At 29.1% G+C, this 15,335-nt stretch overlaps 8 protein-coding genes across 8 annotated transcripts; 5 read left to right on the top strand and 3 right to left on the bottom strand.

Annotated features, from left to right (window-relative positions):
• Nucleotides 1–144: 144 nt before the first annotated feature.
• OCT59_025082 (uncharacterized protein) lies at nt 145–1,697 on the top strand (the record flags this gene model as incomplete). The annotated part of the gene is made up of 5 exons (XM_066136054.1): nt 145–181; nt 250–268; nt 402–415; nt 475–788; nt 896–1,697. The coding sequence occupies 5 exons, from the start codon at nt 145–147 to the stop codon at nt 1,010–1,012; spliced, it is 501 nt and encodes a 166-aa protein (XP_065991849.1). The 3' UTR covers nt 1,013–1,697.
• OCT59_025081 (uncharacterized protein) lies at nt 1,648–4,960 on the bottom strand. The gene is made up of 3 exons (XM_025318643.2): nt 3,636–4,960; nt 3,478–3,573; nt 1,648–3,403 (listed from the first exon to the last, which is right to left on the bottom strand). The coding sequence occupies exons 1-3, from the start codon at nt 4,917–4,919 to the stop codon at nt 1,967–1,969; spliced, it is 2,817 nt and encodes a 938-aa protein (XP_025175630.2). The 5' UTR covers nt 4,920–4,960; the 3' UTR covers nt 1,648–1,966.
• Nucleotides 4,961–5,635: 675 nt separating this feature from the next.
• On the top strand, nt 5,636–7,129 carry OCT59_025080 (Polyubiquitin). The gene is made up of 3 exons (XM_025318642.2): nt 5,636–6,064; nt 6,152–6,651; nt 6,729–7,129. The coding sequence occupies exons 1-3, from the start codon at nt 5,962–5,964 to the stop codon at nt 6,813–6,815; spliced, it is 690 nt and encodes a 229-aa protein (XP_025175629.1). The 5' UTR covers nt 5,636–5,961; the 3' UTR covers nt 6,816–7,129.
• Nucleotides 7,130–7,190: 61 nt separating this feature from the next.
• Nucleotides 7,191–8,529, bottom strand: OCT59_025079 (40S ribosomal protein eS17). The gene is made up of 6 exons (XM_025318641.2): nt 8,490–8,529; nt 8,128–8,157; nt 7,991–8,056; nt 7,891–7,916; nt 7,637–7,820; nt 7,191–7,559 (listed from the first exon to the last, which is right to left on the bottom strand). Exons 1-6 carry the CDS (start codon nt 8,490–8,492, stop codon nt 7,398–7,400), a joined length of 471 nt encoding a protein of 156 aa, XP_025175628.1. The 5' UTR covers nt 8,493–8,529; the 3' UTR covers nt 7,191–7,397.
• A 136-nt stretch (nt 8,530–8,665) lies between these two features.
• OCT59_025078 (uncharacterized protein) lies at nt 8,666–9,514 on the top strand. The gene has a single exon (XM_025318640.2). It carries the CDS (start codon nt 8,713–8,715, stop codon nt 8,986–8,988), a length of 276 nt encoding a protein of 91 aa, XP_025175627.1. The 5' UTR covers nt 8,666–8,712; the 3' UTR covers nt 8,989–9,514.
• OCT59_025077 (uncharacterized protein) lies at nt 9,402–10,055 on the bottom strand. The gene is made up of 3 exons (XM_025318639.2): nt 9,932–10,055; nt 9,753–9,855; nt 9,402–9,679 (listed from the first exon to the last, which is right to left on the bottom strand). Exons 1-3 carry the CDS (start codon nt 10,026–10,028, stop codon nt 9,667–9,669), a joined length of 213 nt encoding a protein of 70 aa, XP_025175626.1. The 5' UTR covers nt 10,029–10,055; the 3' UTR covers nt 9,402–9,666.
• A 170-nt stretch (nt 10,056–10,225) lies between these two features.
• Nucleotides 10,226–11,899, top strand: OCT59_025076 (uncharacterized protein). The gene has a single exon (XM_025318638.2). It carries the CDS (start codon nt 10,239–10,241, stop codon nt 11,763–11,765), a length of 1,527 nt encoding a protein of 508 aa, XP_025175625.1. The 5' UTR covers nt 10,226–10,238; the 3' UTR covers nt 11,766–11,899.
• Nucleotides 11,900–13,232: 1,333 nt separating this feature from the next.
• OCT59_025075 (uncharacterized protein) lies at nt 13,233–15,335 on the top strand (the record flags this gene model as incomplete). Its single annotated transcript, XM_066136020.1, has 6 exons — nt 13,233–13,320; nt 13,396–13,557; nt 13,681–13,791; nt 14,381–14,470; nt 14,546–14,626; nt 14,965–15,335. The coding sequence occupies 6 exons, from the start codon at nt 13,233–13,235 to the stop codon at nt 15,333–15,335; spliced, it is 903 nt and encodes a 300-aa protein (XP_065991848.1).

The following is a 15,335-nucleotide window of genomic DNA, read 5'->3' as shown; positions in this document are numbered from 1 at the left end:
AATATCATCCCCTATTTTTGACACGTGATGATAATCATTTCAGATTATCACTTAAAATACCAGTTCCCAGGAGAAAAACTTCAGGTAGGCTTTATTGTATTGCATTTCACAGGCCAACCCATTATAGGTGTTAAAGGTGTCAAAATGTCGAACAGCCCATCTGAAACTAATGCTGATTCTGGTTCGTAATTTCGTATATTGGCTATTTGTACTCTTTACTGTATTCTAATGTCTTGTATACGTCTAAAGAGCCCGCTCTCGAAAAAGAGTTTGCGAGTTGAAGGACTCATCTGATCTCAAGGATGAGAAACAAAACACAGCTTCTGAAACTAAATCCTTGATAATAATGAACGAAGAGTTTGCAAAGAGACTAGGAATCAAAGAATTTACGGAAAATAAAGACGAGTGGGTTACGGTACGTAATAAGTCTAATTTAGCTTGGTTGTATTTTTACTAATATATCCTTTTGTTTAGGCTTCAACACCTATGAGCATCGCGAAGTCTTTGATTACATTGTTGATCCCATTTGGAAGCCAAACGGAAAGGAACTTGCAACAAATACGATCGAGTATCGTCTACTTGAATCCGGAGATCTTGATGAATCGAAAAGAACACACGTATTACTCGTTCATGGGAAAGTAATTAGGTACGGAGACAAGATATCTTCAGAAGAACACAAAGAATTACAGAAAAAATTTCCAGGATGCTTCTACGCACCTACTGTTGAACGTATTGTTGAGTTATGCAGATTCTCAGCTGTTAATGATAATGAAAGGAAAGAGTGGCAGGTTTGTATGATTTATTTAATTTATGATAATAAGGTTATTGACGGGTATAATTTGAAACTTTATATCTGTCAATGCCTAATAATGGGAATGGTGTTACAAAATTTTAGTCGCATATTATTCTTCGAAATGTTGATAATCCTAGTGACGTAGTAACAATGGCAAACACTGAATTAATGGTAATCGACACTGGAGCAAGTATAATTATAATTCCATTTTTTTTATGAAGAAGATTGGCGGATGGTTGGGAAGAATTTACTGTTCGATCTGGTGGATATTGTTACAAATATTGTTAACTCTAAAAGATGTAGCAAAAAAAAAAGAATTAGTTCTAAAAAATTAGAAAAAGAATGAGGATTTTGGAAATTCCACTGGAAATTATTATGTTCATATCTACTTTTTTTTGTTAAGCGATAGATCTGAGCAGGTTTTTACACAGTTTTCCATCGGGATAGAGAATATGTATTAATATTTAGATGATATTTTTGAGAATGAGTCAGGTTTTTACCCACTTATCTGTTGCGCCAGAATTTGGGTCAATTTTTTAAGCAATAAATTAGAACAGATTTTTTCACAGTTTTCTGTCGTAACAGAGAATTTCCAATATTTAAGTGATACATAGTTTCTATCGTGCTAGTATACATATATTTTGGATATTGGTTTTATAACCGTAAGAACAGTTGATAGAAGGAATGAAATCATAAGGATTAGTGAAAGGAATGGGAGGAATGGAAGAGAACAAAAAATTTTAAGGAAAACAATTTGATATTTTTGAGTTAGGAATTATTGAAGGATATACAGAAGAAAAGATCCATTACAAAGAATTTCGCTTGTGTAATTATGTTATAATAACTAAATATTACAACGTAACTTTATATAAACCGAATAGAAAATAAATTTAAGTTCATACAATAATGACTTTGCAAGCTTTTATACTAATTTACAAATATTCTTTATTAATTATTGTCTATATATTTTAAATATATTATTAATAATAAAAAAATTTTTTTTTTTTTAAAAAAAAGAAAATTTCTAAACACTCTCTTCTCAAAAATTGTGTCAATTTATCATCACACATCCCTTTAATAACTCTCATGTAACCACAACTTTGTTGGGTGTTCAACCACGTAACCCTTACTAGCTGTTATTACTACTCATTTAAGACAAAAATAGTTAATTGTTTATTTCAAAACTAGATAGCCATTCTTAAGGACAGCAATGTTCTTAGTTATCTCAAGAAGGCGCTCTTTATTGCGCGCATCCTCGTGGATTCGCTTACGAAATGCTTTAATAATTGTAGTCACTGTAAGCTCACTATTCTTGTTGATTATTTGCCGAACTTCTCTCTCCAAGATTAATCGGGAGTTTGAGGAGTCGGTACCTTGAGTAGCTGTTGATGTCTGAGGACCAGAAACTTTATCAGTTCGAACTTTCTTGCCTGTGAAAGACGTAGAATCTTCTCCTTCACGAACACGCTTAACAACCCCGCCATTAGATGTGCGAACAGTAGATGAAATATTTGCATTTGCTGAGCGATTAATACTTGCAGTAGCTGTTGAAGTTTCACTTTGCTTAGTCCGTTTAATGGATTTATCATCATCAGATACAAAAGAATCGTGTGCGGACGATTTCTTTCCAAAAGAGGTTGCCATCTCTGAGACAGGCTGTCGAACAGTAGTAGCAGGTTTTTGCTTTTTGAGAGCAATTTGTGATTGAGACGCGGAAGTTTTTGATGATGTAGGTGAAACACTTTTCACACTTTTAGGTTTTGAGGATGGCTTTTTCGTTGAGTCTTCGGGAGTAGATGACATTGGAATTGCAGTCATATTTTTAACATGTGATTTTGATGGGACTTTCGCAGCAGGTATATCACTACCTTTCAATTTTTGTTTCACAGGTACTTCTTCACTAGCCGACAAATTAGAGAGACTTTTGATTGGTTTAGCAGCTGTTGATTTTGTTTTGGACGCTGTAGCAATCTTTCCTTTTGGTTTTTCAGCAGTAGATTTCGCGGGTGTTTTACCTTTTGTGGACGTTTTTGGCTTAGTAGGTGCTTTACCTGCAGGAGAAGGTTTAGTACCAGCAGCTCCAATAATTGGTGTTATTGCAGGGGATTCTGAACTTAATTCTTCTTCAGATTCCTCAATTTCACTCGCGTAAGGATTCGATTCTTGATCACTGTCGTCATAAGCTTCATTGTCATCAAATTTTCTTACTAACTTCTTTAATTGCATTCCCTCCTGAGTTAATTTAAAAGAATCTTCATTCTCATCTTCTCCTTCAAGAGATGTGGGTTTGTGAATGGCTTTTTTCTTTAATTTAACAACTTCAGCGTTTTCTTCATCAATAGGATTAGCATCATCAGGCAATTCCTCTTCGTCATCTTCAAATACTTGCTCAAATTCCATCTCTTCATCGCTTTCAATTCCTCTTCTCGGTCTTCTTAAACCTTCATCATCAGAACCAAATAAATCTTCTTCGTTTTCAACAGTCTTCATGACTGATTTTAGTTCAACAATACCACCTTCTTCATCTGCTATTTTTTTCTCATTGTCATTTTGTTTACCCCATCTGCGCATCATCCAGCGATCATTATCTCTCTTTTTAGCTCTTGCCATCTATGAAATTTTCATGTTTAATTTTTAGCAAAAAATTTTATATAAATAGATTTTATAAATGAATAATATATAACCTCTTCTTCTGCTTCCTCAATCGTAAGAGTCTTATACTTAATTTGTGGGCGGAATGCGTACCACCGATGTGATGGAAGGAATCTAAGTTTATTCTCCTAACATAAAATTTATATTAATCTTGATAACAAATAAAATTAATAAAAGTTAAAATAATTACATCTTGTTTATCCTTTATCAAGAATCCGTATTTGGCATCAGTTTCTTCAAAGTGGCCAACCCAAGTATTTGTACCATCATAATCTTCTAAAACCCACGGCAGTCGTTCTTCAGCTTTTAACTGTCTTTGTCTATCATCAGCCAAATAGATTTGCGTGGTTCTTTTCTTGAATAAATTTTTTTTATTATGTCTAGCACCAGCAAATGGTGCAATCTTAGAGGTATCTGCACCAGTAGTAGGACCTGTATGCTGTTGTGTCGTTTTTAATGTTGGCGCAATAACTATCTCATTTTGACGAGTATTTCCAGTTCCTGAGGAAGGCGCTTCGGGATCACGCCGATGAAGTTTTACTGGAGCTTGAAATTTGTCTAAGACATTATTTCCTCGATGTAACCTCATAAGATTTACTTTCTTAGCTGCATTTATCATCGAACCGGTTATGATAAATTCTTTGACAAGTTTTTTCTCTATTTGAGGTTTAACTGGCCTTTTAGGCAGAGGTCTATAAGCAGGTCTTTTAGAAGAGTCAAGTGGTTTGCGAGGTATACCTCTTGGCACTGGATGCTTGGCTTCATACTCTTTGTCTTGAATTGACTTATTTCTCGCTTCATCTGCAGGAGACTTAAAATACTTGGGAAAATCAGAAGTGAACTGATTTGGGTTTATTGACCGAGATGCCCACGCAGACCCGCTCGAGTAAATTGAATTTATCATCGATGGTTGACTACTTTGTGGATTATTTAACGTTACACTTTGATTTTCCATACTTGTCATATTATTTGGAACGGTATCGGCTTCTGTTTTAATATTTAAGTTTACAGACTGACCTGCTTGAGCAATTAGATTATTTGCAGGCTGATTGTTACTTTGAATATTCAAGTTATTTATAGCAGGACGGACTTGTAAAGTTGTATTATTTGTGGGTACTTCAGCCTGTGAATTTATATTTTCTGCAGATTTTTCTAAGTGGATCAATGAAGCAGGTCTTTGTACGGCTAACCTTTCTTGTTGCATTTGTTGCATGGCTGTATAATTTGGAGTAAGCATGCCTTGAAGCCCAGTATTTGTATCTGGTATTTGTGGGATTGTAGGATCTAAGCCTCCAGCTTGAGAATGATTTATATTCATATTTGTGTATGGGTTTTGTCTGTACACAGATCTACCGTCTAAGTTATTAATGGGAGTCCTTCCCATCAAGTTTTGGCTTGCATTATTAAAATTTTGTCTGGCTATATTTGGAGGTTGTGTTGGAGGTAAATTATTTTGAATCGGATTTTGAGACATTTCGAAGGAACAAATTACAAAAACTTTTGGTTCTGACTTTTGAATGTCTTGTATCTTGCTTTCAAACAAGTTTAACAAAATGGAAAAAAAAGGAGAAGTTCACGTGAATTAACCGTGACACAATATCTTCTGGAATGTTAACCTAGGAGATTGTGCGGACTAATGATGATAAACCAATCAAAATTGTGGATATTAAATAATTTCATGTTTTTGACGCGTAGGCATACTTTGAATACTTTGGTTAAAGAAAACAACCAAAGAAGCTTAACTGTTAAATAAAGTTTTAAAGTTTTTCAGAGTATAAAAATATTTGTATATTATTAACGCGTTCTGTTTTATTTTCAAGGCGCAATTCGAATACTTTGATTAAAGGGACAAGTGAAGGAAGCTTAAGTTGCCAGCAGGTATTATTTTTTAATTTATGGGCAAATCCAAGCATGTGTCTAAAAACCCTACTTTTTTATAGAACGCAAAATCGGATCGCTGAACAGGTTACATTCCCGTCAGCAAGATCAGACTACCCAGGTATGATACAAATTTCAGAGCTTAAATAAATTATTCAAGGTTGCATTTTCGGTCATATGCAAAACAACCATCGCAACCGACCGACTGGATGTGAGTGACATGTTACACGTATAATTATAAAATAGTTAGAGAATATTAACCAACGAAAATGTCGGATTTAGGCATTATGCGAAGGAAAATGGTTTTATCACGTGTTATGTTTATTGGCAACAAAATTTCCAAGTGTTCCGTTTATATTGTAATTCTGAGTTCTAGTGACATAGGTTTAAATAAACTTATCTGTTGTGCCCAATAAATGTTCGTATTTTTTTAAGTACTGTTATATTTTAAAATACATACATTTAAAAGTGCTTCCTAAGATAAATGCTGCGCGAAATTCTTATATTTCGTTTTTGTTTGTGACGTCATTCTCATGATCACGCGCACAAATTTTGATTATAAATGATTTATTTTTGCTATTTTTTTCTTTTTTTCTACCACAAACCTTTCCTACCTTCTCAAAAATTTAATTTCAAACATGCAAATCTTCGTAAAGACTCTTACCGGCAAGACTATCACTCTTGAAGTTGAATCTTCTGACACCATTGACCAAGTCAAAGGCAAAATCCAAGACAAAGAAGGTATGTTCCTTTTTTTTTGTATATAAGTAATAAAAAGTACGATCTTTTTATCATTCCTGTGTCGCTTATATTTGACTTCTTTTACAGGTATTCCTCCAGATCAGCAACGCTTGATCTTCGCTGGTAAACAGCTGGAAGATGGACGTACTTTGTCCGACTATAATATCCAAAAAGAGTCAACTCTTCACCTTGTTCTCCGTCTTAGAGGTGGTATGCAAATTTTCGTTAAGACTCTTACCGGTAAAACTATTACTCTTGAAGTAGAGTCCTCAGATACCATTGACCAAGTTAAAGCGAAGATTCAAGACAAAGAAGGCATTCCCCCGGATCAGCAACGCTTGATCTTTGCCGGTAAACAATTGGAAGATGGACGTACCTTGTCAGATTACAATATCCAAAAGGAGTCAACTCTCCATCTCGTGCTCCGTTTAAGAGGTGGTATGCAGATTTTTGTAAAGACCCTCACCGGGAAAACTATTACTCTTGAAGTTGAATCTTCTGATACAATTGAACAAGTCAAGACAAAGATTCAAGACAAAGAAGGTATCCCTCCAGATCAACAAAGATTGATTTTTGCTGGCAAACAGGTATGTAATACTAATAATGAATTAAAAATATTTATTTAGGATGATGTTAATTTAAATATATATTAAATCAACTATAGCTCGAAGATGGTCGTACTTTGAATGATTATAACATTCAAAAAGAATCGACTCTCCATCTTGTACTTCGTCTCCGGGGTGGTCAATAAACGAACCTTTTTACAAATGAAAAAATCCTTTCATATATTTGTTTTGTATATAAAAATATTTGGTTACATTAGCTTGATTGTCTGCTTTGCTAGAGAGATATATCTTTTTAATAGCAGATTATTCATGTAAAAACTAAAAAAAGATTACAATAAATAACCATGGTCTAGTTACTTCATAAGTTGCCTTTCCGTAGTTTAGCGCTAATATTATTGAATAAATAAAAAATTCTTTAATTCTATTATTGTCATTGGATAATGATAACATTGTACAATAAAAATCTTGGGGAATCTAGCATTTTAATCTCTCCAAAATATTCACTTTCAGGGTTATTGACTGGTGTATTTTAACGACTTCAATTAAACGAACTATAAATCTTATAAATCTAAGCGAAGTTCATATGAGCATTTATTTACATACAATAAATTGATTTTAGTTTGTTTATAAAATTATAATACATGCTCAAAATTTTTTAATATTAAAATTATAAACTTATGATTTCAAATAACTTTACTAAGTAAAAGTCATAACAAAAAAAGAGTCATCCTATTCATTAAAAAATTATAAATATAAAATTTTATTAATTAAGATTCAGCTTGTTGACGAGGTGGGCGATCGCCGCCGCCGCCACCACCTCGGCCACCTCTTTGACCACGCCCTGGACGTTCAGCAAGTGCATTCAAAGCAACTGGAGCTGTAACAGTAACGCCGCTCAAGTTATCAAAATTCATAGCTTTAAGAAGATCCTATAAGTTTAAATTAATTAGCTATTGCTTTTCAAAATATAATGAATATGCATTTTTTTTTCGAAAAAGTTATGTACCTTGGTATCAGGATCAATTTCAATAGTTTCGACAGATAAAGCAGATACTTCAGGAACATAATTATCTTTTCTCTCGCGTTCCTCCTCTTGTAATTTGAAAGAAATACCACGCACAGGTCCACGTTGAATACGTTTCATTAAATGCGTAGTGAAACCTGCTATTTTATTACGAAGTCTCTTGGATCTATAACAATAAGAAAGATTTTAACACTGAGAGATTCTCAAAAGTATCATAATTTAAAGTATGTGCTTACGCAATAATCGCGACTTCATCACAAATCTACCGTAATTCAATTTAATAAATATTAATTAATATAACCGCATTAAGTACCCAAAATCATAAAAAAAGTATACCTTTTTGTTGGTTTGGAAGTCGAGAGTTAGGCGTGAATAATATTTCTCAATGATGAGCTTGGACGCCTAAATAATAAAATCATTACTTTGAGCTTACTTATACAAACAGAAACACGGAATATTAACCTAGAGCTCACCTTTTTTACTGTCTTTGTTCGGACACGACCCTATTTAACAAATGCATAAAAGAAATATTCAAAATTAAAAAAAAATAATAATCATCAATTACGATAAATTAATTGAATCCGATAAATTAATTGAATCGATGTATGCATGGATCATTCAATAAATATCACTACCCAATCCATTATGTAATCACTTTCGACTGATAGATATAACAGATGGATATTGAGATTCTCTAGTTTCTTTCTTAACCTCTTTAAAATTTATTGCCCCAAACAATAAGAAAAAACTAACCCTCCATGATATATAAAATGCACAAGCACCCTAGAAGCCTAATTCCTTTGATAAATTTCTCGCAAAGTATAAATTCACTTACCATTGTTTACTGCTTTTTGAGTCCAAAAACTAAAAGGAAGAACGAATAGTTTTTGTAAATTAAATTTTTAAAAAAAAATTGTTTCACGTGATATAAATTTCTAGCCAATAAAATAAGATCTGATTCGATCGCGAGTAACAGATAAAATCTCGTAATTACTTTTACTTTTACTTTCCAGATAAGAAAAATTATCTAAACCTAAATAATTTTTAAAAAGAATATTATGGCAACAAAACAAGCATTACCAAATCGGACATACATTCTTCATCTTTATCGTTCACTTCTTAGAGCGAGTCAAAAATTTTCTAGTTATAATTTTAGAGATTATGCATATCGTAGAATAAGAGATTCTTATCATGTTAATAAGAATGAAACAGATTCCGATAAAATTATACAACTTGTAGGAAAAGCTGAACGTGAATTAGGTGTATTAAAACGCCAAGGTTATTTGAATAGTCTCTATTCTGTTGACCGTTTAGTAGTAGAAGAGAAAAATTAAAATGGAGGAATTTCAGGATATAATTAAGTAGGGTAGAGGATAAGGGGTTTTTCTCTTTATTGAAATGTCTTTTTTTACTTGTATATTAATATGCTTTTAAACATAAGCTCATTTCAATATGATGGAAACGTTCAACCTTCATTTTATATAAATTGGAAAATATTTGAATTTCATGTTAATATTGAGTAAAGCATAATTTGTTGATTTATAATTTTATAGTGGTATAAAGAAAGAAATAAGAATTGATTAAAATATTGGAAAGGGTAATTTCAAGTATTCTATAATTGAAACTTTTATTTTGCACTGTAATTTTCATAGAGAAAAAAGCATATTATCACTGTTAATTTTTTTTCATCAAACAAAAAAATTCTAATTGAATCATAAAAGATTTTAATAATAATAATAATAGTTTTGTAAGAGATAGTCATCGAAAGGATTTTTTTATTGCATTCTTTAAGAATGTCATTTTTTTTTAAAAAAAAGTCCGTTTTTTAAAAATAATGTTGTAATAAAATTAATTTGTATTAAAATATATAGTAGTTAATGTATATAAAGAACTGGCTATCTGATTCTTCACCCAAAAAAAAACAAAAAAAAAATTATAAATTTAAATATGCAAAAAAACTGAATAATCTATTGTTTTCTATTAATCTCTGATATAAAAATACGCCTAGATGCTTAAGCACCACCGCTAAGAAAATTAAAAAGTAAGGGTTAATTATGTTGATTATTATTATTAAGAATTTTAGATATTTTATACATACACAAGGATGTTGTTAATTGGAATATGAATTAACTTAACAAAGAAACCAATGAATCCCATGACGAAAAATCCCATAGCAACAGCCTGTGAGATTTTAATAAATTCTACAAACCAAAATTAACAATTTAAATACATTAAATTTTGAATAGCTCTTCCAACTAAAGAAAACCAGACTCTTACCTTTTCTGTCAGGCTTCGTACACCGATTTACAAACTGCGAGCCTTCTTTCATAAACTGTTTCGGCATTTCAATGAATTCTTTAATCTGGTCAGACATTTTTATTTATTCTGAAAGAAAAAGTTTAAAAAATAAAAAAAAAAAGTTATATTCGAAATAAAATAAAAAGACCTTTATATACTTTGGACATAACTAATAACAAATAAGAACCAATGAATCTTTGCCACGCCTTGCAATAATTGAAATGTAGGACAACATAATTTGATGACATAACACTGCGAAAACAAAAGATATTCGTCCTTTTTATTAATGACAAAAATACTTCGTCCAGTCGGTAATCTTGAACGATATTATATTACAAGACAAAATGTAAACTTTTATAATAATATTTTATTTTCTATAAGATATCAATGGGATGAATTATACAAATTAAATCCCATAATTGACCCAATTACAAATAATATAATTAACGAAGCTAAGGAATTCATTTTACAAATTCTCTACCCGTCACTGAAAAAATTAATACTAAAACAACCTTCCCTTTCGATTTCCCTTAAAGATACTAGATCTCCACAGCCATTATTTATTCTTCTCTCTCAAATTGATTTGTCTAATTTAATTAAATTTGTTGTAATTTCTAATGATGAAAAAGATTTAGTAAATGCTTTTGAACAAGAACATGATATTGCTCTTGATCAAGATGATGAAACAAAACCACTTTGGCGAATGACTATCGGGATAGCAACGAATTCGGATGGAAATACGCAAACGCGACCTGATTACGATTTATGCGTAATGTTTTGTTGGCATCATTGTATTGGAGATGGAAAAAGTGCTTATGCTATTCACAACACATTTATAGAATCTGTAAATTCTACATTGCAAGAAAAAAACAATTCTTTCATAGAACCGATAAATCCTTTTTCGAAATATATCATTTCCATTCCTGATACACATCAGATTTGTGAACCACTCGAAAAAAGAATCAATGTTAAACCAACTATTCCTCATTTATTAAAAGAAGCATTCATTGAGCTTTTATTACCATCAATTCTCAAAAAATCCTTGTTACCAAATTATTGGGCTGGTGATACGCACTCAAAAGATCTTTTAGATTACCACACAAAAGTTCTGTTGTATTCACTTGAAAAAGATGAATTTGAAAATTTGATTTTAATTACAAGACAAAATCAAACAACTATTCAAGCTGTTTTACATACCGCAATTTTATTTTCCTCATCTCACTATCTTAATAATAGTAATAAATCTATTAGAATAACTTCTCCATTCACGCTTAGACCTTATGCCACACCTCCAATTTCAAGTGATGATATGGGAAATTATGTAACAGAATTTTTATTTGATTACAAAGTTCCCGTTAATAGATCAAATTTTGATAACATTTACTTTTGGGAGTTATGCCGTCAATATAAATCTCAGTTAGAAAATGATATACCATCGTCAATACAACATGTTGGTATGTTAGATTATCTTTCAAAAGATAATAAATCCTGGGAAGATTTTTTTAAACAAAAAATGATTGGATTACCCATGGGTAGAGGTTATTCTTTTGAATTAAGCAATTGGGGAAAATATTACAATGAAAATACCAATACTTGCAATTGGAAAATTATAGATATGTTTATTTCTCAATCTGCTCAAGTTGTTGGTGCCGCTATAAATGTTAATAGTATTAGTTATAGTAACAAGTTAAATATTAGTATTACTTATCAAAAAGGTGCTATTTCTAATGAGAAAGTAAAAGAATTTAGTAATGGTATTATTAAATGTTTAAAATTAATTTCAAATAAAAATATTAATTTAGTTGAAGAATAATTTTTATATATATTATAAACAAAAAGTTTGTTTTTATATATGTTTATTTTAAAATTATATTTTTTCAAATAACTTAGCAGTTAAAAATAGTATTAATTCTTTTTCTAATAAACCTAACTATTTATTATTTTGTATATTTTTTTTTGCTAATTTACATATTACTAAAGTAAGAGAATATTATATTTTTTTAAATTTTTTCATTGTCTTTGTTTTTATTTTAAATAAAGTTTAGTTTTTCATTTTCTCACCTTATTTGATATTTTAATACTCAAATTTGTTTCCAAAATCCAAACTTCTAAACTAAATCAAGGTATTACAATAATCTCAATTTCTAAAGAAAAGTTGTTTTTTCATATGTTCAACTTTTTTAATTTGTATTTTAAATAATATTACAATGTTAATAATTAATAAAATAAAATAAACCATTGGCATAATGAATTTTATATATAATTTTAAAGTTATTTTATAGGATTATCTGTAAATATAAGGGTTATCTGTATATCTGTGAATATAAAAATTATCTGCAGATTATTCAAAAATTATTCATATTAAATTATTTATCCATAAATACTAAAATAACAAAATGAATATTCACAATCCATAATCTGTACAGATATATAAAAAATTCTATATAAAAGTTGCTTATTGATTATATAAAATTTACAAAAAATTGCTTATTTTAAAAGTATTTTTCAAATTTTCTTATTTTATATACTTCTATTTTTAAATAACTTACTGATTAGATTTTAATAAATTTTATATCATTAGATTCATTTTAATAAGAAAAATCTTATTGTATTTCTAATACTAATATTAGTTAAATTATTATAGAACTAAGATTATTATATTTTTTTCTTTTTTAGCTAATTAACTAATAGAATTTAAGTAAATCTTAAAGTAAAGTTGTAAAGTTTTATATAAAAATTAAAATTTTTTAAGTGATATTTATTAGTAATTGGCAGAATCCTATTATTATAAATTAAAAATTTGGCTATATATATTTACTAAATTAGATAAAAGTTTTATTAAAAATAATGTTTATATCTGATAATAGTAAATCTAATTGTATTAATAAAAAATAAGTATCTGGTTAAAATTTTTTTAATTAACCATTACTTTATATAATTTAACTAGCTATAGTCAACGCTCATTATAGTAAAGCTCGTTATAGTAAATTTGGCTTATAATAAACTTTTTTAATTTCCCAGTTCACTTACTAATAAATCTTGTTCGTTATAGTAAACTTACTAATAAAATCTCGATATTAGATATAGTAAACTTTTTTAGAATTTTACTATAGAACGTATATTATAAATATATTCTTGTTATAGTAAATATTACGTGAAATCATTAGATTTGCATTTACAAATCATTTTTAAACATATGCATGTAGTTAGTTTAATTTCCTTTTTTTTTAATGATAAACGCCTATTATTGTGATACAACTTTTTTTCGTTGTTCTTGAAAATGCCACCCGTTGGAAAAGACAAAAGAAAAGAAGTAAAAAAAGCTAATAAAAGAAAAAGTTTGTCGTTTGTGCAAAAAAAAGAATTATGTGAGTGAAAAAGGGATAATCCATCATATAATCAAAATGATCTTGCTAAAAAATATGATATATCAAACCCACAAGTTTCTAGAATACTAAAAGAAAAGGAAAAATGGCTGTATATTGATATTGCAAATAAAAAATTAAGTAATCAAAAAAAGGATAGAGGTGCAAAATTTCCAGAAATTGAATCTGCATTATATTTATGGATGCAGCAAGTATTAGCTTCAAATTTAACAATTACAGGTGACATATTAAAGGCTAAAGCTTTAAATTTTGCAACTTAATTACAAACAACAACTTTCACTACTTCAGATAGGTAGTTATCAAAGTTTAAAAAGCATTATAATATAAGACAATTTATTAAAGCTGGTGAAGCAAACAGTGCACCATTAGAAACATTAGAAGAAGAACATGTGGCTTTGCAAAAAATTATTGAACAATATGATCTTCATGATGTCTATAATGTTGATGAAACAGGTAAATAACAATTGGAGTTACACAAAATATCATATTATTAATTGTAATAATTTTGTATTTTTTAGCTTTATTTTGAAATTTAGAACCATCCAAGATACTTTCAGATCATGATATTTCTGGCACTAAAAATCAAAAAATCAGATTACAATTGTTTTAACCTGTAATGCTGAGAGTAGTCATAAGTTACCTGCATTAATAATACATAAGTGGTAGATTCCGCATATTTTAAAGGGAATTAAAAAGGATGATTTACCCATTTGGTATTATTGGAACCATACAGCTTGGATGCAAGTATCAGTATGGCGTGATTATCTTAATAAACTTAATCAATTAATGAGATGATAAAATCGCAATATTTTATTATTAACAGATAATGCACCTATACATTTAATTGATGAAACTATACAATTATCGAATATTAAAGTACATTTTTTTCCTTCAAATACAACTTCTCACTTACAACCTTTAGATGCTGATATTATTAACAGTTTTAAAGTAAGAATAAAATATACCAATTATTAATATTATTTGTTATAATTTAATATCTTATTATCTAAATATTTTTTAGACTCAGTATAGAAAATTTTAGTCGCAAATAGGGTGGAGACATATGATATGGCTCAAGAAAATAGTTCAAATATAACACCAATTGATATTCTTAATCTTACAACATTTGCAAGTGAGGCATAAAAAATAGTAAAATCAAGTACAATTAAAAATTGCTGGAGAAAAACGGGTATTTTACCAAATTTAGAAGACGATTTTGACCAAAATACTATTGATAGCGATATCAATGAAATTACTTTAGAATTACAAGACATTAAAGATGTGATATGTAATTATTTTTAAAAGGTTGTAAGGTTGCAACTATTACAACATACATACAACACTTTTGTTGTAATTGCAACACAATATTATAATTATTATATAGTATTATAATACTATTAGTATTGTAATTATTATATAGTGTTGTAATTATTTTTAATTATACAAATATGTATTATAATATATTAATTATTTCTTTTTATGATGATATTTATTCTATAAAAACTTATTTTTATAATTTTTATTTTTCAAAAAGAAAATTTTTGAATAATCATAAGTGTTGTAATATTACAACACTTTAAATTTAAAAGTAGTAATAGATTGCAACCCTTACTATTACAACATAAGGTAGTAATTATCAATTACATACTACATCTTTACAAGACATTATTAATGAATTAAATTTACAAGATCCTATTACAGCTAAGAAGTTTATTTGTATTGATGACGAGATTCCAATAGAATCATTATCAGATAAAGAAATTATAGATGCGATAATTTCAAATCCTAAAAATAATAATATAGAAGAGGATGAAGAATCTGAAATAAATATTATTACTAATAAAGAGGCTTTGAATAGTTTTAAAAATCCATCCAATGATATTACAATTAATTACACAGAATTGAAATTTCTTAATATTTTAAAATCAAAAATTAACAAAAAAATTCAAGATAATGTAAAGCAGTTTACATTAGATAGTTATATGAACTTATGTTAA

The sequence above is a fragment of the Rhizophagus irregularis genome, chromosome 5, assembly GCF_026210795.1.
Source record: "Rhizophagus irregularis chromosome 5, complete sequence".
Lineage (NCBI taxonomy): Eukaryota > Fungi > Glomeromycota > Glomeromycetes > Glomerales > Glomeraceae > Rhizophagus > Rhizophagus irregularis.
Note: the sequence above shows the minus strand (reverse complement) of the source record. Positions and strands in the feature narration are given on the sequence as shown.